This window comes from Gavialis gangeticus, unplaced genomic scaffold, assembly GCF_001723915.1.
Source record: "Gavialis gangeticus isolate Ggan-Ray unplaced genomic scaffold, GavGan_comp1, whole genome shotgun sequence".
Taxonomy (NCBI): Eukaryota; Metazoa; Chordata; order Crocodylia; family Gavialidae; genus Gavialis; species Gavialis gangeticus.
The window spans coordinates 166,776,142-166,802,798 of record NW_017728992.1 but is presented as its reverse complement, the minus strand read 5'-3'; the positions used below and the strand labels follow the sequence as shown (position 1 = coordinate 166,802,798).

At 41.0% G+C, this 26,657-nt stretch overlaps 1 protein-coding gene across 1 annotated transcript in view; it reads right to left on the bottom strand.

Moving 5' to 3' along the window:
• The window catches only part of ZFPM2 (zinc finger protein, FOG family member 2), a 416,479-nt gene that overhangs the window by 366,155 nt on the left and 23,667 nt on the right, over positions 1-26,657 (bottom strand). The window contains exon 2 of the mRNA XM_019519407.1: positions 22,524-22,625. Coding sequence (XP_019374952.1) covers positions 22,524-22,625 — 102 coding nt within the window. The remainder of the gene's footprint in view (positions 1-22,523; positions 22,626-26,657) is intronic.

Below are 26,657 nucleotides of genomic sequence, written 5' to 3'. Positions count from 1 at the left end.
AGGCAGGACTCCTGGAGCTGTGCCACAACACTGAGTGCTCCCACATCTCTCTGTTCCCTCCTCCAGGTCAGACCAGCGGACTGCACAGAACAGGGCTATACTTCTGTGGGAGGAGAACCACAATAGGAGAATGCCCCCCACCTGCAAACCAGCTAACTGGTGGGATGAGGTGAGGAGGTGAGTGGGAAGGCAATCTTCTGAAGCAGGAACCCTCCCTGGCTATCTCTAGCAGCTGCTGGTTTACAGCAAGGGAGGGCAGGCTGTCAAGTAGTGGGCTCCCCCAAGTGCAGAGGTATCCCAGAGAACAGCCATCTATTGCCCCCTGGCTGCACAGCTTGCCTGCGAAGCTATCTGTAGTCCAGCTCCTGGGATATTTTTCTATGTAAAGAAATTTCTTCTGTAAAAATGAATATCTGTACACAGCCTTAGACTATTTTCCTGCACTGTGTTTTCAGCTCACTGACTGCAGAATTGCTCAGAAAATCTATGATATATTACCAACACATCTGCATTGAAAATGCACTTCAAACCAGCCAAATTCTTCCTGCAGATGTAAATAAAGTAGATGTGTTGATCTTTATAGATAGGCTGTTAAGAGAAATGACTTTGGCTATGCCATAAGTGTGCAACTAATGTCACCTGACTTTGCTTCACCCTCTGCCCCCCCGCCCCCTCCCAGTAGTCATTATGATCCTCCATCCATGAAAGCTGAGAAGGCAAGGAAATAAGAATATATGTTTAATGCTACTGAATGGGCATACCAGCTACTCTCCCTGACTGCAGGGAAATGTCACTGCTACAAAGAAATTTATCCTATGGATAGGCACTGCTGTGCAGGGTATGAATATGGCAACTGTAATGTAAAAAAAGAAACAGCAAGAGTCTATAATCATTTTCTGTTATAACCAGAGTTCTGCTAAACAAATCTAATCCTACCCCTGTATGGAAAGAGGTCAATTTTGTACAAGTCTAGAGCTATTTCAATCAGTATATGAACTCTCACTAAAGTGAATTTTAATATCTCCATTCCTCCACCCAAAAAAGTCCAAATATACTTCTCAGCCTGAGTTCTTTCTGCCATCTTCCCCTGCCCCACAATTTGTACCTTCAGTATAGTTAAAACTTCTGCAGATCAGAGGACACTGTCAGCACAGACTGACCAATCTTAGAAGGGGTTTTTTTTCTCTCTTCAAGATACTCCGTGTTAACAGCTTGAGGGGGTTCAATCAGTACTGCTTTGATCTCGGCTGGAACTATAATTATTTAACATTGTTACAAGGATTTCTATAATCCATCCTACCATTAAATCCCTTTTACACCCTCATCTTCTGAAGCCTAATCTGCATCTGTACACTCAGTTTGTCTCTTAGCTGGTTTCATCAGGCTCTGGCATTCTCCAACATCCAGACTGATGGTTCCTTTTTTTTCTAATGAAATCATTTTCTTTCAAATTGAAAACCGCAAAAGGTCTTGTGCATTTGCTACCTTCTGATGAGATAGCTATATAACACCAGTATAATCCACTGTTTGCTGCAAACTTCCTTCCACTTTCATCAAATTCATTTTCTCTCTGGTGTTTTTATTAAATTGATGATATGTCTGCATGTATTATAAATATAGCCGAGGAAAAAAGCAGAATGAGCACCACCAGATGCTCTTTGAAAATACACCTGATACAAAAATAGCAGTAAAATGTGCCTTTTTTCAATATAGTTCTCTCTAAATTCCACAGGAAATTTTTTATCCTAATTGGAAAAAATTAAAAGGGTATAATGGGTATGGCTGAAAAAAATAAAAAAACCTAAAGCTTCATTTATATCAGATGCTGAAATGCAAAAGAGGCCTGTATGTCCACAAAATAAAACACAGGGCCTGAAGTTGGAATTGAATATAAGTGGAGATATGAAGAGTAAATGATAGAATAGAGAGTGGAAGAATAATAAGCAAAAAGAATGACAGGCTCATCTGTGACATTTGTTCAGTCTAAGTATCCAAGCAAGTCAAGGATACGTGTTTTTTGTCCCATGGACTTTTCATAATTCACGATACAAGCAAGTGATCCATAGGAGCACTTATACCTGCAATGGTCATTGGACTGTGCCTCTTCAATCATCCTACTGCTCCACCACATAAACCAAAACATAAGCACTGCAGAAAGAGGAGGGATAACAATTCACTTAAGTAGTAATATTAGATCAGCCTTAAGGAAGAGAACAAAATCTAAGATCAGATCCCGAAAAACTTATTTACATAAACAACACTTACAGAGATGAGTAGTCTCATGGAATCAGTGGATCTTCCCAACTAAATGAGGTGTACCTTATTTAGGTACATATATGGCCCAATCTTTTTCCTTTGTTTTCACAGTAAGAGTATGATAACAACAGAGCAAAAAATAATCAGGAAGAAGATGGGGGAAATGTTTATAAAAAGACAGAAGGAAACTAGAGAAAAAAAAATAAATGTAGCATTTTCATTCCATTAAAAGGGAGATATCTGAACTGTTGGGAGAGTAGGTGAGGCATTTTAGTTTTTTCTTCCCTTGAGCATTTGGATAATATTATAATTGGTCACTGGATGCTGTTTCAGCACTAATTAGTTAATGCTATTTCAAAGAGGTGGGACAGCATCAGGTAACCAGTTAGAATTCTAATATACTGCCTGGATTATTAAATATTATTAAAGCTAATAATTTAAAAAAAGAGTCGAAATCTCTGCCTCATTATCAGATGCGTTCTTTGTCCAAAAACCAAAGAGCCCTTGCTGCTTCAAACATCCTGTTTCAGAAAGCTCTCTTAGATTTATGGCACTTTTCTTGGGAAGAAAAAATAGAAGATAATAAAACAAATACTAACTGTTTTCTTGAACAGTAGATTTGCCCTAAGGAAGATTTTGGACACAATATATCACAATCTTTTTCTATCCTTTGTGCAGTATTTTATCACTTTCTCCTTCTAAACCAGTCACTATTCATAAAATCTACATTCATATTCCATACATAAATAACAGTTACAGCAACAATCTTACTTTCAGCTAATGAAATAAGGTCATATCCCATGTGTATTACAATATCACAGGTTTATATTTTACAGCTGCAATCAATGCCACAAAATATAAAATTTCTTAAAATTAGGACAACCAATAGCACTGCAAAATCTAAAGGAATTATCGTCTTTACAATAACTAATTCTATGATCCAACCAAAGTTACTATGTTGGCTTCCTGCAGTTAGCTACAGTATTTAGTGTTCTTTATTTATACATACATGCTATATAATAGATAAAAGTGAAAATCTGACTGCTGTTGAGCAAAATAATGTCGTATTTCACAGTTATGATGTCATCAAAGGACCGTATTTCATGGCTGTAACATTTTTTCAAATGTATACATAAAGTGATATTCCTAAGGAACTCTACTTGCAAAGTCTGCCTGAGGTCCAGCAAGAAGGACCTCCTTAAATTCCATTTAATATACATTAAAATTTGAATATCAAGAAGTCTAAATAGCCTAAGGACAAGAGAGGCAGTCTGAGGTTCATATACTGTAACATATTTGCTATATTACATGCATTTTTCTATAAATTATGTGCTGTTATCAATTTACTTTTTTAAATGCCTGCACATTGGTTTTCTTTTATACATTTAGCTCTGTTTATATATGCTGAATATATATGTATTGTTTATATATAGCATATACAGCAATATATATCGTATTAAAAATTACAACTCATGGAAAATCATAAATCATAACAGCAATCACTATTGCAGCCCTAGAAATTCAGATCTTGAAAATGAAATTGATTACCTTATTCACTCAAAATCAGTATCACTGTAATATCAGCCTTAAGCAATATGAGTTGCTAAAATCATTTAGTTCCATTTTTCCAGAAATGAAAACTGATAGGATTATTTTCGTGATAAATTAATTTTACCATGTAATTGCAATTATGGTTTCTAATTAATGAATGGTTTCAGCCCTACTAACTAGGTCAGCATTTTTCTTTTAAAAATATATCATCTCTCTGTTTAGATAAGGGTCATGATATGTCCAAGCTTCAGGGAAATAATAGCATAGCCAGATTTCTAACATCTTAGTCCCAGAGGCTGAAAAATGGAGAATGCCTTTCTACAGTTAGAGGTAATTCCATCCTTGTGCATCAGAAACAGAAAGACAGATGATAAACAGCACATTGTAAAACTAAGATACAGAGCTTCCAAAGACAATTAGAAAAATATTCTCTCAGAGAAATATCTGTTTATATTGCTTTTCCTTTAAATTTTAACATTGCCAAAGTTCTAACATTTCAGTCTGAAAAAATAATATTTTGTGAAGTTTCTTAAAGTTTAGAGCATTATATAAATGAACAGCTTTTCCCTCAAAGTTTTACAAGTGGTTTTGATTGCATGGAATACATCAAATATATCTAATCAAGGGAAGCTATTGCCTAGCATACTGATGACAAAGTAAGGTGTCAGGAAACAAAATTTTCATCCCAGATCTAGCAGAGATTTGCTTTGTAACTTTTTAGGAAGTCACTAACCCAGTGAGACTCAGTTACCCTATATCAAGTAGATCCAGGTCAAAATCCACTAAATTTAATTGAAGACTTTGAATGTTTGGATCTAATGTAGCACATGTTTATCATCCTACATCAAGTATTGATGAGAAGCAGAATGTAAATGTTTAATTCAGTTGGAAAAGAAAGAAGTTCTTCTGCAGAGACACATTTTTACACAAACTTGTTACAGAAACCTGAAATGTAATTTTGAATTTCTAGTAATGCCTCAGTTTTCTTACTGCTCTGCCAGGCCATACTTTGAACAAATTAATGTGTAAAAATACTACTACTTAACCTTGGATGAAGATGACTTTTCCAAGGTTCCCTGCTGAGGTCCTCTGGAATGCATATAATATTTGAAATCTCATATTGTTCCTCCTGCATTCATATCCCTGTCAACAACCTTATCATACTGTCCCGTGATTCCAGATGATTCACTCATTGTGGCGTGAAGATATATGAAAGAAAATTAAATATGTTGTGACTACTAAAATAAGGATTAACAGGACAAGATGAGAGAAAAATAATTTCTTTGGAAGAGACTCAAAATTTGATGGATAAAATGCTATGGATATAGTAATTACGCTAAATGCCAGCTGTTATCGGACTGCAACACACAAAAATATCTGCTATTTTTTGCTGCCAGAAGTTGAAATGTATCTAGAGAATATATTGTTGAACTTTTTAAAGGAAATCATTAGAAGTTCAGAACTGTCACATACTTTAAAAGTAGCTTACATTGAAGACTGAGCAAAGGTAAGTCTATAAAAGATTGGGGAAATATAGGAACATTCAGAGGAGCAATACAGACCCTTTCAATATCACTGGAAACAATAAAAATCATAATAATTTGTCAAAATATAAAACCAGTAAAAAAAACAGATGTTAAAAATAATGTATACTATTATCCTACTTATGAAACAATATGAAGATATAACAATGATGTACTAAGATATAATATGCATAGGAAAACTCCTATAGTGGAAAGCTAACAGTATGCATGGTCAAAATACTATTACATATAATACACTATGTAATGTATAGTAATATACATATTACAAGGCCAAGATGTTCTAGTGATTTTAGGTGGCTGAATGTTTTTGAATGTCAGATTTTAAGCACCTTAAAAAAGCCTGTATTTTAAAGACTGGTAACCATTCCCATATGTTGAAGATCTGGCTTCTTTAAGGTGTCCAAATATGGTACTTGGAAATTGACATACCCAAACAAAGTGGTTTGAATTCCTTGACCACGACCTGCACTTGCAGGATAAGGCCTTGTTCAGACGAGATGGGCTACATCTATCACCAAGAGGTAAGAGTCTGTTCTCTTATGGGTTGGCTGATCTCCTATGCCGGGCTTTAAACTAGGTTCGTCGCAGGACAGGGATGTTGACAACAGGGAAAGGCCAGGAACAATGAACATCAAGCCAGGAGCTGGAACAGTCCAGGTAAGTACTCTCTATGTTAAGGAGCAATATACATCTTTCGTAGTTAATTTGAGCCAGGAAGAAGGGCAAATTAAGGTACTATGGGTCAGGTTATAAGGGGGTCAGGGTGAAAGGGACCTGGTAGTGGGGGTCTACTACAGACCCCCACACCAAGGGGACAAGTCAGACCTAGAATTATTACACAGACACACCCAGAGAGTGGTAGTGGATGGGTTGGAGGAACGTGGGCAGTGAAGTCCCCCAAGGCTCTGTCCTGGGACTGGTATTATTCAATATCTTCATTAGTGACTTGGACGAGGGAGTAGAAAGCACTCTGTCCAAGTTTGCTGATGACACCAGACTAGGCAGGGAGGTACACAAACTAGACAGCAGGGAGCAAATCCAGGCTGATTTGGACAGGCTGGCGAAATGGGCTGAACGGAATAGGATACAATTTAACAAGGATAAGTGTCATGTGTTGCACCTGGGGAGGAAGAATCATCAACACTCCTACAGCCTGGGAGGTACCACTCTAAGTAGCACAACTGCGGAAAGGGATCTCGGAGTCATAGGCCAAATGAACATGAGTCACCAGTGTGATGAGGTAATAAGCAAAGCTAACCACACCCTTTCTTGCATAAGTAGGTACATCACAAAAAGGTCTAGGGAAGTGATACTTCCCCTCTATGCAGCATTGGTCAAGCTGCAGCTGGAGTACTGCATCCAGTTTTGGGCACCACACTTCAGGAGGGATGTGGTTGGCCTGGAGAGGGTTCAAAGGAGGGCCACTCATTTGGTTAAAGGCTTACAGAGAAAACCCTATGTGGACCAATTTGGAGACCTGAACCTCTTCAGCCTCCACAAGAGGAGGTTGAGAGGTGATCTCATGGTCACTTACAAACTCAGAGGAAGGGGAGGGGGGGCAGCAAGAATAGGGGATACAATGTTTAGCAGGGCACCTGTCAGGGTAACTAGAAATAATGGCCACAAATTGGAAGACAGTAAATTTTTAGACTGGACATCAGGAAAAAATTCTTTACGGTGAGGGCAGCCAAAATATGTAATAAGCTTCCAAGGGAGATAGTGCTGTCCCCTTCCTTGGAGGTGTTTAGAAGAAAATTGGACAGACACCTGGCTGGGGTCATCTGATCCTAGCAGTCATTCCTGCCCACAGCACGAGGTCAGACTTGACGATCTAATAGGTCACTTCCAAGCCTAACATCTATGAAACTATGAAAGTATTCACTTCTGAAAATCTTGGTCATACCACATGCAATGTATCAATCTAAGATACACACAGTACCTCATCATTATAATTTTATGCCAATGAGACTTTACTGATTTCAGTGTACTTCCACTGGCAAAAAATTGGAGAAAATTTGTTATAAGCAGGGATCTGGGTTTTCTGGTTCCCATGGAAAAACAGTAAACCGAGGATTTTACCTTTTACTGGGGGTAAACATGGATTTCTCACTGATTTTGAAGTTTTGTGATGAGCCCTCTGCAGGCTGGCAGTGAGCTGGGAAGGAGCAGGAAGAGGATGGTCAGGCAAGGGGTGCTATATGCACGTACAAATCTGTGCACAGGGTAGGGGTGGAATGGGCTGCCCACTGCAGGCTCAGGGGGCAAGGGCTGTTCCCTACTGCAGCATACACTCCCTGCTGGCCCCACTGTAGCCATACAGGCAGGGGATGCCTCACCAGGACAGCACAAAGCTCGCAGTGGCAGGCAGCTTTCTGCATGGCTTCAGTGTTCCTTGCAGTGCTGGGTCTGTGGAGGTGCTGGGGAGGACAGCAGGGCAGGAGACCACAGTGGGCAGCACACAGCCCCCTCCCCATGTACAGATGTGGGCAGCACAGGTCCCACCTGCCCCCTGGGAGTGCTCGCTATGGTGGAGAGCAGCACCCCACCCCCCAGCCCGAGCCCACAGCAGGCAGGCAGCAGACAGCAGGGGGAATCTAGACTCCACTCCACTGCAGCAGCTGCTGCCTCCTGCCAGGAGCAGGGGGCTGCAGACACAGGTCCCTGGCCCCATAGCCCTGGCAGCCCCCTCTGGGACAGGAGCTGTGTGTGGGGGTCGAGGGGCACCAGCAGGGCTGGGGCTTGTGGGAGGGTGAGGGGTACTAGCAGGGCCAGGAGACAATGTAAGAGAGGGAGGGGCACCAGCAGGGCTGAGGGTTTGTTGCAGGGGAGAGGAGTGAGGGGCTCCAGCAGGGCCAGAGGGCTGGTGGGGGAACACCTGCATGTGTGGTGCACATGGTGTGCGGTGCTGCAGACAGGTCCACACATACACGCTCAGCTGGACACACCCAATGGGTGCATCTACACGTGCAATTAATTGAAGGAAATAAACTCTGGAGCAATTTGAGCTGGAGCAAGCTATTCCTGGGCACAGCGTCTACACCTGCACCTGGGACAGCAGCAATTTGAGCCAGGGCAGAGCAGTTAATGCCATGCCCAAGGGCAGGGGTTCAGATCTGGACTCCACGAGGTAGCAGCAGGCAGCAGAAAGGCTGGCTGGGGCATGAGGGTGCTGAAAATGCAGAGCCATGTTGCTAGATGGCAGGTAGGAGTCTAGCCCCCTATCTACTGGGCTGACCAGGTGTAATTTATGCCTGCAGTCAGCATCTACATGTGTATTTAATCACAGTCAATTACCCCACTGTAAGGTAGTACTGTTTCTGAAGTACTATCTTATGGTAGGCGTTATTTAGTTTACTGCAGCCTACCAGTGTCACGCGTGTAGAGAGTGACAGTTTTCTCTTTTAAATTAATTAATTATTTTACTCTGCAGTAGAGCACACATGTAGATGTAGTCAATGTCAGATTTTCCTCCTAGTTGTAGCTAACTGCTAACAGCTGTTCCCGTTATCCAGCTTTCCTGTTGCATTGCAGGGCTGTGGCATGAAGGAAGAGGGGGCAATTTGAATCTCCCTGTATATTAAGAGAGCAGCAATAATAAATATACTGAAATCATTATCAATGATGGCAAAACACAGACATGGATGAGTGTCCTATGCATAAATAGAGCTTAATATACAATAACTTGAGAATACTTTATAATCACCCACTGAGCATTAAAAACACATTTGCACAGCATTAAAGATTCATATATTTGACAAGCGTTACCCATTCATCCAGTATTTGGCAGTCAAAACCAAAAGGTTACAATGCTGGCATTTTTCAGAGATGGATTAACTAAAGAATATTTTCTCAAGATTATTCCAATTTTAAATTGCGCTAGATATATTTAGGACAAAATTTAAATCACTCGACACACTTTTAAAAAAGAAAGCATATTCCAGACACTGACACGTTTGAAGAATGTCCCAAACTTCTAAAGTGTAAGCGTTAAGCTTACCAAACCGTGGACAAATGAATATTGGTGAATGTAACCTCAAACCACAAAAACCAAATTCTGCAGCACTTCCAGATTTGATGTGGGAAAGAAAATCTTAAAGTAACTAAGTAACTAACTTAATATGGTGATACAATGGAGGTAGGACTATAATTTGAGGACAATAATGATTATTTTATTTAATTAGTAAAAGGATGCTAAATAATGATGATAAAATAATGCTTACTGTAGCACTTCCATAATAATGTGCATTGTCATTATTCTTTATAAATACTGCACCCAACTCTCTTTCCACTGAAGCTACTGGCAATTTGTTTTAATGAGAACAAAATTTTAAATATTCGTTCATTAATTTTCCTTGCAAATACCTGCTCAGTATTCTCATTGCCTGGCGGAATAAAGGTGGTGGTACTGGAATGATGTTGTAGCAGAATGTTCCAGGAAATATGCAAGAAATTTCTGAAATCTAAGATCTCTCCCAGCGACACAGTTGATCCAACAAAACCATCACCCCAAAAAATCCTTACCTCTTAGTCATATAGATGACAGTTCAAACTACTCAGCACTTTGTGGAATGCTTTTAGCATGCTACAAGATCAGGCTGAGAGACAGGAAAGTTAAGGCACCATCTTTCAAAACCAATAATTATGGTTGCTTGTGTTGGGGGACCCCAGTATTTGTTATCAAATAGTAGAATCCTGAAGTCTTAGTCTTCATGTTGAACACCAAAAATTGAATTGCCCAAAATTAATCCTTTTCCTTTGCCTCCCCCACCCCCTAAAAAATTTCATTTTTGTAAATTAGAGTCTCAGGCAGTTGACCAATACCACATGGCCAGATCCCAGAATTTCCCGACTCTTAGTCCCAGGCCAACTCTATCCTTCCTTCTCTAAATGCTAGAAGCTGTATAGGAAAAAGAGGCATGGAACAAAACAGCATAAAAAGCCATGTATATGTAGTACTTCCCTTCCCATCCACTCTACTACCAGCTACAGAACAGACCTATGGTCTAGTCCAGTATGCCATTTTTTACAGTCTTTTTTTGTGTTCTTCACCATACCTATATATGTTCAGTATCTAGAACACAGAATTGATTTTCAGCTATAATGATTTCTATCATTTTATTGGGTAAATACCAGTATACAGTTTGTCACAGGTTTTTGTATTAAAATTTAATTTCCAAAAACTGGCTCTTTTTAACACAGGTAGAATAGCTCCTGATGATTGTTCTGCTGTTTTAGCTGCTATGTCAGCTTAAGAGAAGACAAAACAGTTTTCAAAAGTGTAGGACCATCACAGTTTTAATCAAAATATTTTCTTTAATGATGTGCTGAAAACATGATATGCAATTGAAACCAGCTAAAAACTGCTAATTTGAGACAGCAATGGCACTTTCTTATCTCACTGCTTGTTTGCATTCACCTGTTGAACTGTTGCTTTTTCCAGTAAGTCATTCCATGATGGTTCTATACTTTAAAATATTAAACACACTTGGTCCTTCAACTGTTCAAGCCAGTGCTGTTATGCAGTAATCTGCATTCTGAATGCAATAATCTTGGTAGAATTAATGAGAAAATACAACAAAATGCAAAACATTTGTAGGCCAATTACATGCCCCTTTTCAACCCATCTGCTTCCAAAACCAGACATTGTTTCCCAGTGCTATGTAATTACCAGGGTATGAGATTGTTTTTATGACCAAAATACAGTGGAGACAGCTGAAAAGTGCAAAGCTTTCTGCCAGATTCTGCAGGTCCCTTGGTGCATGGAACTACAAGAAAGGATGTATTGTAATGCAGATGTTCAGATTCCCTGCAGAATTTCATGGATTTAGAGTCCTTCACTGTGTGACCTACAGGGAGTTGTTTCTTTTTGAGGCATCCACTACATCCACTATATACCTAATGAAACTGGCAATTCATCCCCTGTGCACATGTATTCCCACCTATCTAATGTCATTACACCACTTTTTAGGCTGTGCTATACTAAGCAGAGTTATACTGTACCTCCAAATCTTTTCAAGAAAAGATTTCAAAGAGCTTTGTGATTATGCTAGTACTCTTTCCTGCCATGGCAGGGGGTGGGACTCGATCGGCTCAGGTCCCTTCTGACCCTACTAACTATGAAACTATGCTATGTTCTCTCTTCTCATGTGGATGCACAAGCAAGTAAACACCAGAACATAGAGGAAAATGTCAAACCAGTTCAGATCCTAGGTCCATCTAGTCTCATATCTTGACTCTGACAGGGGCTGATATCAGATGCTTCAGAAGAAAAGCAGGTAGATGTGGGATAATCAATCCCTTGGTAGATCAGAGACTCAATATTAGTCTACATCAGCCAGACAAAAGGCAAATGAGGTTTTAGGATGTATCAACAGAAGCATTAGACACAAGACATGGAAGGCGATAGTGCCTCTACTCAGCACCAGTTAGGCCTCATCTGGAGTACTGTATGCAGTTCTGGGCTCCACATTTTCAAAAGCATGTGGAGAAGTTGGAGAGACTCCAGAGGTGAGCAACAAGGATGATAAAGAGCTTGAAAGGCAAGTCATATGAGGAGAGGCTAAAGGAGATATGCATGTTCAGCTTATGGAAAAGGCACTTAAGAGGAGACAAGATAACAGTCTTCACATACCTGAGGGCTGCCATGAACAGAAAACATCTTTTCTCTTTTGCTGCAGAGAGTAGGATGTGGACCAGTGGCTTGAAATTGCAGGAAAGTAATTTTAGATTGGATATCCAGAAAAACTTCTTCACTGTTAGAACAGCGCAGCAGTGGAACGGACTAAGTAGGGAAATTGTGGATTCTCCATCACTGGAGGTGTTCAAGAAGAGGTTGGACAGCCACTGGTCGGGGATGATCTAGCTGTAGCTGGCCATGTTATACTATGGGCATTTCCCATGTTTCTAGGAGTTACATGTGTCAAAAGTGTTTTTAAGCTTTTCTCAGAGTCATTGGATATTGGTTACAGCCAAGCCTGGGAACTTTAACTGGGGTGTGTCAATGCTCCTACTGGGCCAAAGGTGGAGGTTCCTGCCTAGGATCTTGCCCCTCTCTTCAGGGTCAGACCTATCATATCACTGTATGTGGGGCAGGAAGGAATTCTACCCCATGGTCAAACTGGTATGCACTATGGCAGTTTTTGCTTTCCTCGGGCGGGGCATTGCCCTCTACCCAGATCTCTTGCTCATATATTGACAATATTTCATAGAACAGGATGTTGGCTGCTATGGTCCCCCTGCAGGTTATGATATTAGGTCTGTGCTGTGTCAGGGTTGACAGTAGTCTTATGTAGGAGTTTAGATTATAGTTTGTATAGGATGGTTTAGATAGGGATCATCCAGCCTCAGGCACGGGGCTGGACTACATGACCTCTGGAGATCCCTTCCAGCCCTACTTCTCTATGACTCTATAACCCTTTTTCATCTCACACAAGGTTTTTCCCTCGTCTCTAATCATTAAAGACTAGTTTAAGCCATGAAGCAGCACAAGTTGCTCCTCTATCTCTTGCTTCTCCCTCCAGGGCAATTAGGATTGAAAGTCTTAAGCTTCCTGACATTAGGAAGAATCTACTTCATGAGTGGATATGGGTAGATTCAAAATAATAACCACATCTAGTGTACTGAGCTTCAAAAGACACTCCTGAGTAAATAAACATTTTGCTCATGGGTAAACAAAAGTCTGGACAAGTTAAATGCACACTGTCAGATTAAAAACAATATATTTCCTTACTTTTGCCACCAATAAGACCTTAACATTATTGAAATTAAAAGGATTTTTAAAATGTAATTATTCCTGCTGTTCCCATTTTGCATTTCTCTTGGTTAAGACAGTGGCACAGATTGCATATGCACATTCAAATAATCTGAGAGAGTTCTCCCAGGTTTGTTCTCCTGGTAGAAAAACTTACCCAGAGCCATGTGTACAAACATTCAAATGCTGAGGCCCTGAAGAGTGGTGAGCTTCCAATGCTAATACTGTTTAGCTGGCAGGGGGACACCTGTGCACACACCTCATATGCTCTGCAGGCTCCCTTAGCCTACCTGGCAACAGAAGGTCGCCATGCATAGGGCAGCTGGAGTGACTGTTTTGCCCTGCAACACAATGTGTTCAATCTACTGAAGCAGCAGAATCCAGCAAGCAACACACTGTCTCCCTTAGGGGGGCACAGGTGCTGGAGAATTATGCTGTCTTCTGAGAGAAGCCACAGCATGTGCAGACATTCACTGGCCCAGTTGAAACTCTCCTGAGAATGATTTAACCTTTCACCTTTTTCTCCTGGAGTGGCCTTTTTTACCCTGGGAGAAAAAAAGCTTGAACATCTGTACACTCATGGCTTCTCTTGGGACAGCAGCAACCGGTCCAGGAGAAATTGAATGTCTATAGAAGGCCATAGACAAGCCATTTTCATTTTTGTTTTCAGTCAGTTTCACTTTTTGGCTCTTCTCAGTTAGCACAAACTGATAGTGTTACATTTGAAACATTAGGGAATATTTATTTAAATTAAATGGTCTTTCCTGAACTTTTTAAAATAAAGAAAACAGCTCTAATCAAACTGTTCATTTTTATAATACCCAAATTTGGACCAAATATGATTATACCTTGTATGCAATGTATTGAGTATGGCTAGAACTATACTTGAGGCAATTTTAATTGCAGTACCATCTCCATGTATTAGGCAATATTCTCTGCACAGTACAGGGCAACTTTTTTCGGTTTCATTCTAGTCTTCTATGATCAGTGGTAGTCTGTCAATATGTACAACTCTAAGCAATTAATTCTATCATGACTATACTGTATATAATATATATGGCAAGGTTTTATTGATTTATCTATGACAACTCTTGAATTTTCAGAAAAGAATCCTGCCTATATCTGTATCTGTAGGATGTTTAACATTTTTAGGCCACTGATCATAAACTGGGGGCAAAGGCACTACCATAGTAGTAGGTGACTGCCAGAGTATAGAATCATAGAAGTAGGGTCGGAAGGGACCTTATAGATCTTCAAGTCCGACCCTCTGTCAGGGCAGGAGAAAAAAACTGGGCTCAAATGATCCCAGCCAGGTAGGCATCAAGCCTCTTCTTAAAGACCCCCAGGGTAGGAGCCAGCACCACTTCCCTTGGAAGCTGGTTCCAGATCCTAGCCGCCCTAACTGTGAAGTAGTTCTTACAGATGTCTAATCTAACCTCCTCTCCAACAACTTGTGGCCGTTATTCCTTGTTATGCCAGGGGGTGCTAGGGGAAACAAGGTCCCGCCCAAACCCTTCTGGTCCCCCGTAGTGAGTTTATAGACTGTCACCAGGTCCCCCCTCAGCCTTCTCTTGTGAAGGTTGAACAGGTCCAGGTCCCACAGTCTCTCACTGTAAGGTCTGCGCTGTAGTCCCTGAATCATGCAGGTGGCCCTCCTCTGGACCCTCTCCATGTTGTCCACATCCCTCCTGAAATGGGGCGCACAGAACTGGACACAGTACTCCAGCTGTGGCCTGACCAGTGTTGCATAGAGGGGGAGTATCACCTCCTCAACCCTATTTGAGATGCACCTGTGGATGCGTGACAAGGTCCAGTTAGCCCTGCCAACCGTGACTTCGCATTGTCAGCCCATGTTCATCTTGGAGTCAATAATGACTCCAAAATCCCTTTCTACCATATATTCCTATCTATTAGTATATTTCTATCTATTTAAATGACAGGTGTTGCCAATTCTCAAGATTCTGCAAACTCTGTTATAATTTATATTTCTCTTAAAGTATCAGCTCCTATAGTGAAGTGATTATAGAAGAACCTCTACTTGTGTCCAAAAGATTTCTAGACCTCATGCTTAAAGAAAAATGCTTGCATGATCCAAAGTAAAAGCTCATAGACCAGAAGGCAAATACAATCAAACCATGATTTAAAAAAAAAAAAAAAAGGCACTAAACAAGATCTTTAAGCTAGTCTCATGATTTCAGGGAACCTGCATAATTTTTGAATGTCTGAGAATGGCAATAGTATACACCAATACCTCTTTAAAAAATACAGCCTTTCTAATAAAAAAAATGTAGAAAACTGCCTTTCATTAAAATGAAAAAACAGAAAAGTATTGATTAAAGGTATAAATCAAATATCCTGACCATTGTGGCCTGCAACACCTAAATTCCTTTTCAGTCAAGAAAAAGTCTCAAATTGAGGCAATTCTAACACACATGTGAACCACAATCCTGCAGTTATGCCCCTGCAGAACTAGCCCTGTATTTCTTCCAGTCATCTATAAAATCAAGGATAGAGTTTGCTAATTAGATGGACAATCCCACATCATTTAAATTAATGGTAATTATTTATTTCAATGAAAGCAGGATCAGGGCCAAAAGTTCTTCTAAGTATATATTATAACTAAAAACCCAGACTAGGCAGAGTCACACTAAATGTGCATGTTGTATGCTGAAGTTGATACAATAATGACAAATAAAAATAAGGGCTTGACACTTCTAGGTTATGAGCTTATTTATTAATTCCAGCAAGTCTAGTCAACAGATATTTCTATAATGGCCCTGATTACAAGTACACCGATAAAGGTTTTTTGGGCTGATACTGAAAGCTGATTATTAACAAGCCTTATTGGCCAATACTGAACCAATTGCTGATATGCAGCCCAGCAGCTTGGAGAGCAGCATCTGGCTGGTAAATCTGTTGGGGGAAAGGGGCAAGGAAGGGAGAGAAGGTGTATAATGGGGGCAGATCGAGGCCCCTCAGTGAGGGAGGGAGTACGGCTGGGGCCTGGGCAATCAACCCAGGGCGGGGCACGGGACAGAGCCATGAGCGAGAGTGGGGGGGACAGCTCCAGCCACTGCGTGCACCCCAGGGAAGGCAGGGGGAGTATGTGCTTCCTGGATCTACGCGCTGGGCAATGTTTGGCTGCAGTTGCAGGCTGGGGCTGGGGGCAGTGTCAGGCTCTTCCCGGTGGGGACTGGGCCAGGGCTACACTTGGGGAAGGTGGTGGCAGCACTAGGAGGGGAACTACAGGGGGGTTACAGTGAATTTTGGGGTGGCTGTAGCCCATAGTCCCCCCTCCCAGCGCTGCCACCACTCTCCCTAAGCGCAGCCCCGGCCCAACCCCTACACCAGGAAGAGCCTGGCTCTGCCCCTGAGCCCACAGCTGCAGCCCACCCTCACCCTGTGCACAGATCTGGGGAGCATATGCTCCCCCTGCTTCTCCCAGGGGTGCACACCATAGTGGGATTCCCCCACACACATCCCCTGGATGCTCTCCAAGCTGCCAGGCTGGCCATATGCATGCATGCAGCATTTTAATCAGCAACATTATCATCTACATCAGCCAAAAAAAAGCTAATTGCCACTAATGTCAATTTTCCTTTTATCGGTGCTAATATGATGTGGACTGATGTACCTCAAGCCCTGACAATGTGATATGGTCCTTTAAGAGACCTGTAGCAAGGTATCTATCCCTTTAAGAAGTAACATCAGGGAGGTAAGGAAACAAGCTGTGGATGCAACCGCTTGCTAGAAAGGGCCAGGCCAGAGCCACAGGGCACTTCCTCAAATGCCCAGGACAAGGCAGGAGAATTTTGTTTTGTTTATTTGTTGACTTGTTTCTCACCTCAGGACTAAGTTACCTGACAGTACTAGCTGAGGGGCTCTGCACCGATCAAAAGCCCATCTACAAAGGCCACCAGACTAGGTAACCTGCTTATAAGACCATTCCTAAAACAACTGGCTTTATTCAGTTAGGACTGAGAAGGGGGAGCTCTTTCCTCAGAGATGTACCTTGGGGTTCCTATAAGCTTATGTTATACATTAAAATGTATTGGGAGAGTGACAGTGGAAGAAGGTTAGGACCAGTGATGCAAACCCCAATTAAACTAATAGGAAGACCTATATTTAATAAGTGATTATGGCCATGTGTTACAAGAACTTCAGCGGCTAGCCATCCTGAGTCTACATTCGTAACAATGCAATGGCACCCTTTTCATTGTCTGTGTCACTGTTACTAATGTATTCATGACCATAGGGAAGGAAGTGTCCAGTTGAAGAGGTTAACCTGATGAGCATCATCACACTCCCTGTGCCATGATTATGCTGCATGTCCTTTTCCTAGTTCCACACTGATGGTGGGACTGGATTAAAAATAAGAGTCACAGAATTCTTCCCCTCTTCCTCCAGTTTTCCCTACGGTATAGGAGCCTGGCTTTCTTCTTTTAATCCAATATCCACTTCACTACAGAAGATTTATTTAGACTGCCTCTTGTTTCATAAAGGGCTCCAAAGTCTGTAGTGATTTTGACACTTTGTTATAATGTTTCTGTGACCCCCCCACCCCCTCCTCACATACCATACCACCACCCAGCCTCATTTTCATATGGATACAAAGCATCAGGATAAAATGATGGTTCATTATAGTGGTACAGAGCTCTTATCTTCATCCGGCAAGAGTCATTTCCTTCCAAAGATTGAAATGCAAATGTGAAAATTAATGATAACTGCATTATCTGATAGCAGAGATAATACCGATTCACTGTCAGAGTAACACACAGTCGTTCTATGATTTCCTCTGCTTCTTCACAATATTCTTCTTACTGTCAGACTATATCTATGGTTAACTATGTTTCATGGATTTTTGTTAATTTACATCAAATAGCATTTCCAAGATCTTCTATCTACCACATTTCCCCAATCAAAAAAAGAAACGACATCAGGACAGTAATCTCAAAGTCCTTCTTAGGACTGATTTAAAAAATAAATAAATAAATAAATAAATAAATAACGGCTGTATCATTAGTGTCTGTCTCCATCTCACTCTGGTCTACCAACCCTTCCAATCTATACCACCCTTCCCCTGCTTTGTACCCCAAACTATTTATAGTATTACTAAATAATGCCCAGTAAGCCCAACAATCAATACATATTCACAATTCATAGAGATGGTTACAGGAAATCTATTCAGACAAGCTTTTCAAACCTCCTCTTATAATGGGTAAAGATGTGTACCCTGCATGTACAATGTACAGCAGAACCTCTCTAATCCACATTCCACCTAAATGGCACTGTAATTCATACAAAAATTGACTGGGTCTTTCCACCTTTCGGAATTAATTTAAAAAGCACCTCAGCACTCTTATATTTTATCTTTACTTACAAATTCTGATATATTGTCCTGAGTAAATTGGAGTGACAGAACTATGAGCAAAATAAATGAGCAGTTTATATTTTGAGATACATTTTTTCTGGACTTTAATGCTTTCTCTTTTTTTTGTTCAGTTGTTCCCCGATTTATAATATTCTGTATTATAAACTGGTTGATGTCAGCTAGGACTTGATCCAACTCCTAATAATGACAGCAGGAAAAATTCTACTCACTAACTGAAAATAAGACTGGGGCCCAGAGGGAACTTGCACTTTTATGCATACCTGCATAAAAAGGGTATGTAAGACATGACCAAACAGAGCCATAAAAAAGACTTCACTTTTATTTTCCATGTCATGATATGTTTTCCATGCCATGAAGATAAGCAGCAAGATTGGTAATAAGGATGAGCTAGTGGACTGCAGATAGACAAGAGACCTGGATCTAAATCCTGCCTCAGTCACAAACTTCATGGCTTTTTTTGAACAGGTCACTTCAGACTGCCTTTTACTGAGTCCCTAATTGTAAAGTGAGGATTTTCCCCTACTTTACAGGGTATTTTTAGGATGAAAATGTGTTGATGATTTAGGAAAACAGGAACACAAAAACATAGGACTGGAACAGTAGGCCACTGAGTCCTGTCCCTTGCATTGACATGCCATCATTTATCCAGAGTCCTCAAAATCACCTATTCCACACCTTACACATACTCCCAACTACAGAGCACTTGAAAAAACTTAAAACACACTATAACAGGGAGCAACAACATATAGTCCATGACCTAGATCACTGCCAACAAGGCCAAGAACTGATCACTGAGGCACTCTATTAGCATGCTTAGTCTGCATCCAGATTAGAACTGGTAAAGATTTGAGATACTGCAGCATTATGACTAACTTAAATAGCCAGTGTTTGTTTGATAATGTCGCTGGAAGACAGCATCCTTCTTAATTCCCAGGCCTACTCAGAGTCTTCTATTAATTACAAAAATTTCAAATAATTTAGAGCAGGGGTGTCAACCATGTGGCCTGCAGGCCTGATCACCATGAAGTCATTTTATCCAATTTGCTAGGCTACCAGCTGTCCACCAGATGGTGCCAAGGGGTGGCTAAGGACCACAGACTCCAGTAGAATTTGGGGGCCTCAGGTACAATGGACATAGGGATTAGCAATAGGAGGGTGAGCAAGGGCTGACAGCCTCAGTCTCTCCCCGACTGTTTCATTTGTCATCTTTGCTCTGGCCATGCCTCCCCTTGGCCGCTGGCCCCCCACCACGTGCCCCATGTTGGAAGTTGAACTGGAACTGCTGCTGCGGTGGCACAGGGCACACAGTGGTGACAGCTCTAGCTCCAGCCTCAGGCATGGAGCAGGTCTGGAGCCATTGCCATGTGCCCTGAGTCAAAGCCAGAGTTGTTACTGCCACTGGATGCTCTACCACTGCCACATGCTCTGCCACTGCTGCCACTGTTTTCTTGTGTCCCAGGCTGAATGTGTTCTGCAAGGAACCACATGGTCTGGATCTGCCCCAAGGCACAAGGTGAGTTCACACCTCTGATTTAGGGAAATAAAAGTTAAAAACATGGCAGTTATATAAATTTGCATATAAGCATGATAGCTGTTGGTCATAATCTTACAGTTAGTGAAAGTCAACTGTTCTTAAGAGCTAAAAGAGAAGCCTCAGCAAGGACTACTCATAGGGGGAAAAGGTTAACGTATATATTTTTTAAGGTTTTCTTTTTAGAGGTATCTTTAAACATTTGTAAATGAGTGCACACATACAGTCATATAAAGCAATATACTTTCTAAATGTAAGACAGGATACTCACACACAGATCCAAAGTTTTTATTTGGACCCAGCCCTATTTACAAATAAACTACTAATAAATCTCTCTCGGGATCTGAATCTTTAGCAGATGCAGACTCCAAAAAAAACATAAGTATTGCAACAAGTAGCTATATATTGTATAAACATAAACAAAAAGGGAAATAAATATTACTTAAATTAAAGCTGGCTCAAAACAACATTTAATGGCTGCACTGTAGTCGTTGATAGTCCCTGTCCAAACCCCAGCGGACAGCTGCTGTCATCACAAAGAATACCATTACAGCTGGTACTCTCAGCTGCCTGCATCACAGTAAAGATATGGAGAACTGAACATGTAGTGAAGTGTGTAGCCCCTCTACCTCCAAAAGGTCAGTTCTGTAAAGAAAGAAAAGGGCCACACAGGTGAAGAGGAGTACAGACGTTTGTACTGGTTCTTCCTATTTGTACCGGTATATATTCTTGAATGAACAAAAGACCTCATTCTCCATACTGTGAATGTTCCACACATTCCAAGTCTGTGAATTTCATGAGCACTAGATCAACACAAAAAAATATACAAGGAAAAACTATTTGCTCTTCTCCTGTACTGCATGTTTGAAAAGATTCTATTGGTATTTGCTTTTTTTATATATTAATCAAAGGCTGAATTCAGAAATTAATTTAAAAAACATTCATCTTTTTTCATGCTATAAAGATGTTTTTCTTTTCAAAATACTAATGTTTAAATCAACTAAAACTCTTATTTAAAAAAAAAAAATCCAAAAAAAAAAATTCCGTGGTTATCAAGGCTCTTAAGGACAAGAGGAGCTTCCATATATTCAGATATGATTTCTATTTTCATCCCTGCCCATTGCCTGCCTTTATACATTTCATTCAGGTACTATACACATCTTTTTACATGCAAGACAATAATCATCATACATGTATAGAAGGATTTTCTCACAAGAAAGCATTTTGTCACTTGCAACCATCAAAAAAAATCTCTTTAAAAATTCTGCACATTTCAAATTAGTTTATATATTAAAACAGCACAAGAAAATTAAAATTATACATTTACTTGAATGTTTATTTCACTAAGCATGAAACTGAAAAAACAAGAAATCACAAAACTCAGGATACTTAAATTGACATTTTATTTATAAGCCGAAGAAAATCCATGTATTAAAAGGAATATTTTAATGCAAAAATGACAACCTTGAAAACTGCAAAGCAGCTAGGAGAGGCCATTCTCCTCTCTTAGAGGAGGTTTTTATGTTATTTTAAATGTACTATATAGATTTTAATACTAAATCTTGTTTTTACATAATACCACAGTGCTTTGTACAGAATATAAACATATTTATGTATATCATTAACAACATTTTAAATGACATCATAATAATCAGATATACTGTATCTTCATTTCTGTTTGCATTATATTTTCCAGCTGCTGGTTTCAGAAAATTACCACTGGAGTTCTTTTCCTCTTCATGCACAGCATACAGTAATTTGCAAAGTCAAGCAAGGATGAAAATGTGATTGAAATATAGGAATTTGTCTAATGAAAAGTGTTATTGCGTTATAAATTATTGATAGAATGCTTTCAGAACTCTGTTCGTAGATGCTCTTTCTTTTAAAGAGAATATTCTATCAGAGACACAGCTAGTCTAAGGATATGTTTGCTTTCAAATACATGTTAACCCCTTGGCACTGAAAAAAATATATTAAATATAATAATTTAAGAACAAATTCTGCAGTCTCTCTTCATGAAAAAATGTCACTGTTTAAAAGAATTGCATATGTGGGGATCATGGGATATAGCTCTGTTTTTTATGTATCCCTGGAACTCAAACCAAGCATTACATATTTAAAACTAATGGCTATTTGGAAAGCAGCCTCATGCATGCCTATGCAACTGCTACATCTATACTTCAGCAACATTGCGCTTGCAGTGTTTATACCGTTTATAACAGACAATGCCACTGCAAATTTCTGCTTTAAAATGACGCTCGTACAGTTTATTGATTACAGTCTAAGAATTTCTCTCTTAACTCTGAAAGTCAATGACCAGGGTATGTTAAATGTAGCTCATCTGTAGCTATCCCAAAATAGGCACCACACAAGCACAACAAAATTTGTCCATTAGCAAAACAATGCAACACTGACTCAATGTAATGAGACATGAGAAAACAGTCTAGAAGTTTCTATTTTGCAATACTTTACTCTAGCCATTCATTTATTTTCTCCTACCTGGCCCATCCCAGTCATCTGTCTCCACAGCGAGTTGCCCTGGTTTTTCTGACCGTGCATCACCATCTGATTCCGCTGCCTCCTGGCTACCCTCTTCATCACCTGATGAAAGGAAATCAAGGAAACATAAAATTTAAACCATTCTATAATGTCAGCTGAATCTCCACAATATGAGAAAAATCTCCCAATGTGATAGAAAAATTATATGGTTTGAACTTGTCAACATCTGTGAATTCCAGCGGAGGCAAATAACTATTTAAATAGGGTCTAATCCTTCCTACCTAGCTAACAGCCAAATCCTGGAAATCAATAAAGGCACTCACAAAATGCAGGGTAGGCCCAGGAGCACCAGTGCAGAATGAAGAGCAGCAGCCTAACCACTCCCCAACCAAAGCTCTGAAGTATCTCAAGGTTAAGTATTCACTTAAATGATTCCCTGAAATGGGACCTAATTATGGTTTAGGCATCATATGTTCTGATGTAGATCTCTACTTGGTGACATTCAGAAGGGTGCAAAATTTCTCTCCAGGCTTTTACCACATCATCTTACATCAATCCTCAAGCACTATATATGTGATTTTTCTGATGTATTTTAGTCTTTCTATTTTTGGGCAGGATTTAAATCCCTGTCTAGATTCAGCAAGATAAAGATAATAACTGAATTTTGCATTTTATAATAAATTATCTTTATTATACATATACCTAATATAAGTAGTTATTGCCTGGAAAACTGCAAACAATGAGACAATGTTAACGTTTTTAAGGATGGTACCTGCAATATTAATTGATTATTGCACGTGAAATAAGCTCAAACTGAGATCTAGAGAAAAAGCTGCAAACCAAGATACTTTGGAATTCAGAGTGAAAACCACCTGAGCAAATTTCATATCACAGATGTTCACACAAAATACTCTGGGTGTAATAATGTGCCAAGTGACATGCGTTGGAGTGCTTATTCAAATGAACAGTTAACTATTTTTATTGTATCTTAATTATATTAAATCCAAGGAAAGTTTGCATACAGAGACATTCTAAAGCACAGAAAATATCAAAGCTGAAGCACACAGATTGTCAGTTTAAGACATTTTTAAAACACGGTTTTGTATAAACTTATGACAAAAAACAGAAATATTAGTCTTTTAAAGCTAACTGCTGTAGTAATAAAACCCTGAAAATCAAATAGACTTGTTGGTTTGTAGACGAGAAAAAAGGTAAAAAAAAGCATAAATAGGTAACAAAGCATAAATAGTAAGGAGTTGTTTGTATTTTCATTGTTTTCTTTTCTTATTAACAACAGAGATAAAGACACGTGATTACAAACTACAGGGACAAATTCATATATGCCATCAGTGGAACTACACCAATTTTCATGAGTTGAGGATGCAAGTCACCATTCTCAGTGACATGATTATATGCTATACAACAAACACAACATTATTTTTCTCTAGCCTTATATGAGGACATACTTGCAGTAACACATATATCTTTCTTTCTGTCCATGAAACAAAGCAGTCTATGAAGTAGCAACATGCGCAGCCAGTGAAGAATTTTGCTTGATATCAACTCCAACCTTTGTTATAGATGTACTAAAATAGGGTTTTTCAACCTTTTTTCAACTAGCATACCCCTTCTGGTGGCAGCAACTAGATGCGGGGCGGGTTGGGGGGATTCGCTCGCAATGGCTTATGCCACCACCCACCGCCCTGCACTCTTGCACCCCACTCTCCCACAGCCAGTTGCACGTGTGACTTCGCAGGCTGCTCATGGGCCTCGCACCCAGCCAATCGCACACCACCTGTCAGCAGCCTGTGGAGCCGCACTTGTGACCAGCCATGGCAAAGCGATGCATGGCAGTGGCGCAGGGCGGTGGGTGGCAGCGGTGGCCACCACATGCAAGCCCCCCACTGCGTTTGGCCAGCCAGGCAGCGCCTATGTGGCCTGCAAAGGGGCACTGCTCCCCTCACCTCCTCCATACCCCAGCCCTGCTCCTAGGAACCAGCAGCGTGGGGTGGTGGGTGGCAGCGTGGGGTAGTGGGTAGCAGTGCTGGTGGCAGCCGCTGTGTGCAAGCTCTCCTACCCCATGTTCAACCACAGAGGGGCGCTGCTGCTCTCGTCCCCCCACCCTGCTCCTGGGAGTGGGCACAGAAACACACTCCCCCCACCCCACCACCATTCAGACCCTTTGTGCCTTGCTGCCCTCACAGCTAGGCAGGCAGGTGGCCCTTCTTGCTGTTGGCTATTGTCCAAAGGCAGTGGTGTGGTGGCCAATCAAGAGAGCAAGCTGGCATGTGGGGTCGAGAGGCGCCATATGTTCCTATGACCTTTCTAAGTATCCCTAGGGGTATGCATACCCCCGGTTGACAATCCCTGTACTAAAATACAAATACATAATTGCATAGAAATTTAAAGCTCAAGGAGACCATTACGGAAGACAACTAACATGACTTTCTTTATAAACACATGCTATATAATGATACCTAGTAATTTCTGGATCAATTTCAAACACTAATTCAATCAGAAATTATCCATTAGATAACTTTAAAGACTTTAACAATGAGGAATCCATCATATCCCTTGTTACCATCCTTGTTTCAGTGGTTAATTATTTGTATTAAAAAACTACCCTGTTTCCAGCTTAAATGTGTAGAGTTAACTGAACCTTGTTACGCTTCTGTCTGCTAGACTCAAGAGCCAAGTAGTATTCAATACTTCTTCAGGGGTAGGTTATCTGACTGCTGTCAAACCAAAGCTAGTTTGCTCCAAACCACTCTGGCTAAGTACAGACAGTCAAGAAGCCTGAGGCTCAATCAGTTCAGCCTTTGCAGGGTAGTCTAAGCTGCAGAGATTAAACAGAGAATGAACAGACATTCACTTCTGATTCAGGAAATGCAGCCACATGCCTGCAGTGACTCAGGCCAGAAGCCATGGGGCACTAGAGCACACATCCCAGCCTACCAGCTACTGCCAAAGGGAAGGGGACTAAAGCCCCAAGGTTTTTCTCTGCTCCCTGCTCCAGCAGAGTGGGCATGGCCAGGCCCCAGTCCTGGGCTAGCACCTGGAGGGTGGGGGTTTAAATCCCCACCCTGGCTGGGTCAGCCTGGGAGGTAGGCAGAGGGCAGCGCCTGCCAGGCTTCTGTCCCTCTCTGCTCCCTGCTTGGGGGGGAGGATAGGAGGGCAGCCCCTGTGAGGCTGAGGTGGGGATGTGTGGGGAAAAAGGTAGTGGCATTGAATTCATACAAGTTTGAACAAGAATAGTCCTTTCTCTGAAGTGACCATGTATTAAGCAGCAATTTGCAACCTTAAGCACACAACAAAGAACAACCAAAAGTCTTCACCTAAGCTAAGATACAGCCCAGTAAAACACAGTGAGAGCACAAACAACTAGTCTAACTTGAAATGGAACATAATAAACCAAAAAACAAGAGAAAACTTTGCATACATCTACATATAGGTATTCAGCCTGGTATTCAGAAAGTCCTTCTTGGAGAATCAGCAGGTGTGGAGGTGTTGGAGTGAAGATCCCACAGGCCTCATCTCTACTTGGGACTTTTACAGGGGCACTTGCGCCTCATTCTCCCCCTTAACATTAGTATGCTTGTCACCTATAACACCTTCGGCAGCATTCTCAAGCATTCAGTGACTTTTGTCTCTTCTTAAGTATTCCAGTCTCCCACCTTTTCCAGGTTCTGCTGTATAATGTAAATGTAGCTCTTTGTTTTCTTTGGCCACACCAGCCCAAGCAGTCAGGCACCCTCTCCTGTTCCCTTAGCTCTGTCTCCAGCACATACATGTGATGATTGTGCCAGTTGTTTGCCAACGCCTCCCAGTCTGGTCCTGCAGGGCTTGGCCCTATGCTCACAGGTGGCAGGGAAACAGTCCCTCCACCCTCAGCTCCCCAAATTCTTCCCCCTCCCCCACAGCCTGGGGGAGCTGAGGGGAATTAAGCCCCCATCCTTTCCCCTTATCACCTGTTTGCCTGCCTCAGTCTCTGCCAGAGGTGGGAGGAGGTGGAGTCTGCTGGTCTCCTGTCGACTTCCTGTCTACTGGCAGTTCCTATCAGGCTCTTTGCCTTACCCACCCCTGCCACCCCAAGCCCTGCCTCTGGCCCCCCACCCCCTCTGCTCCAGCATCAAG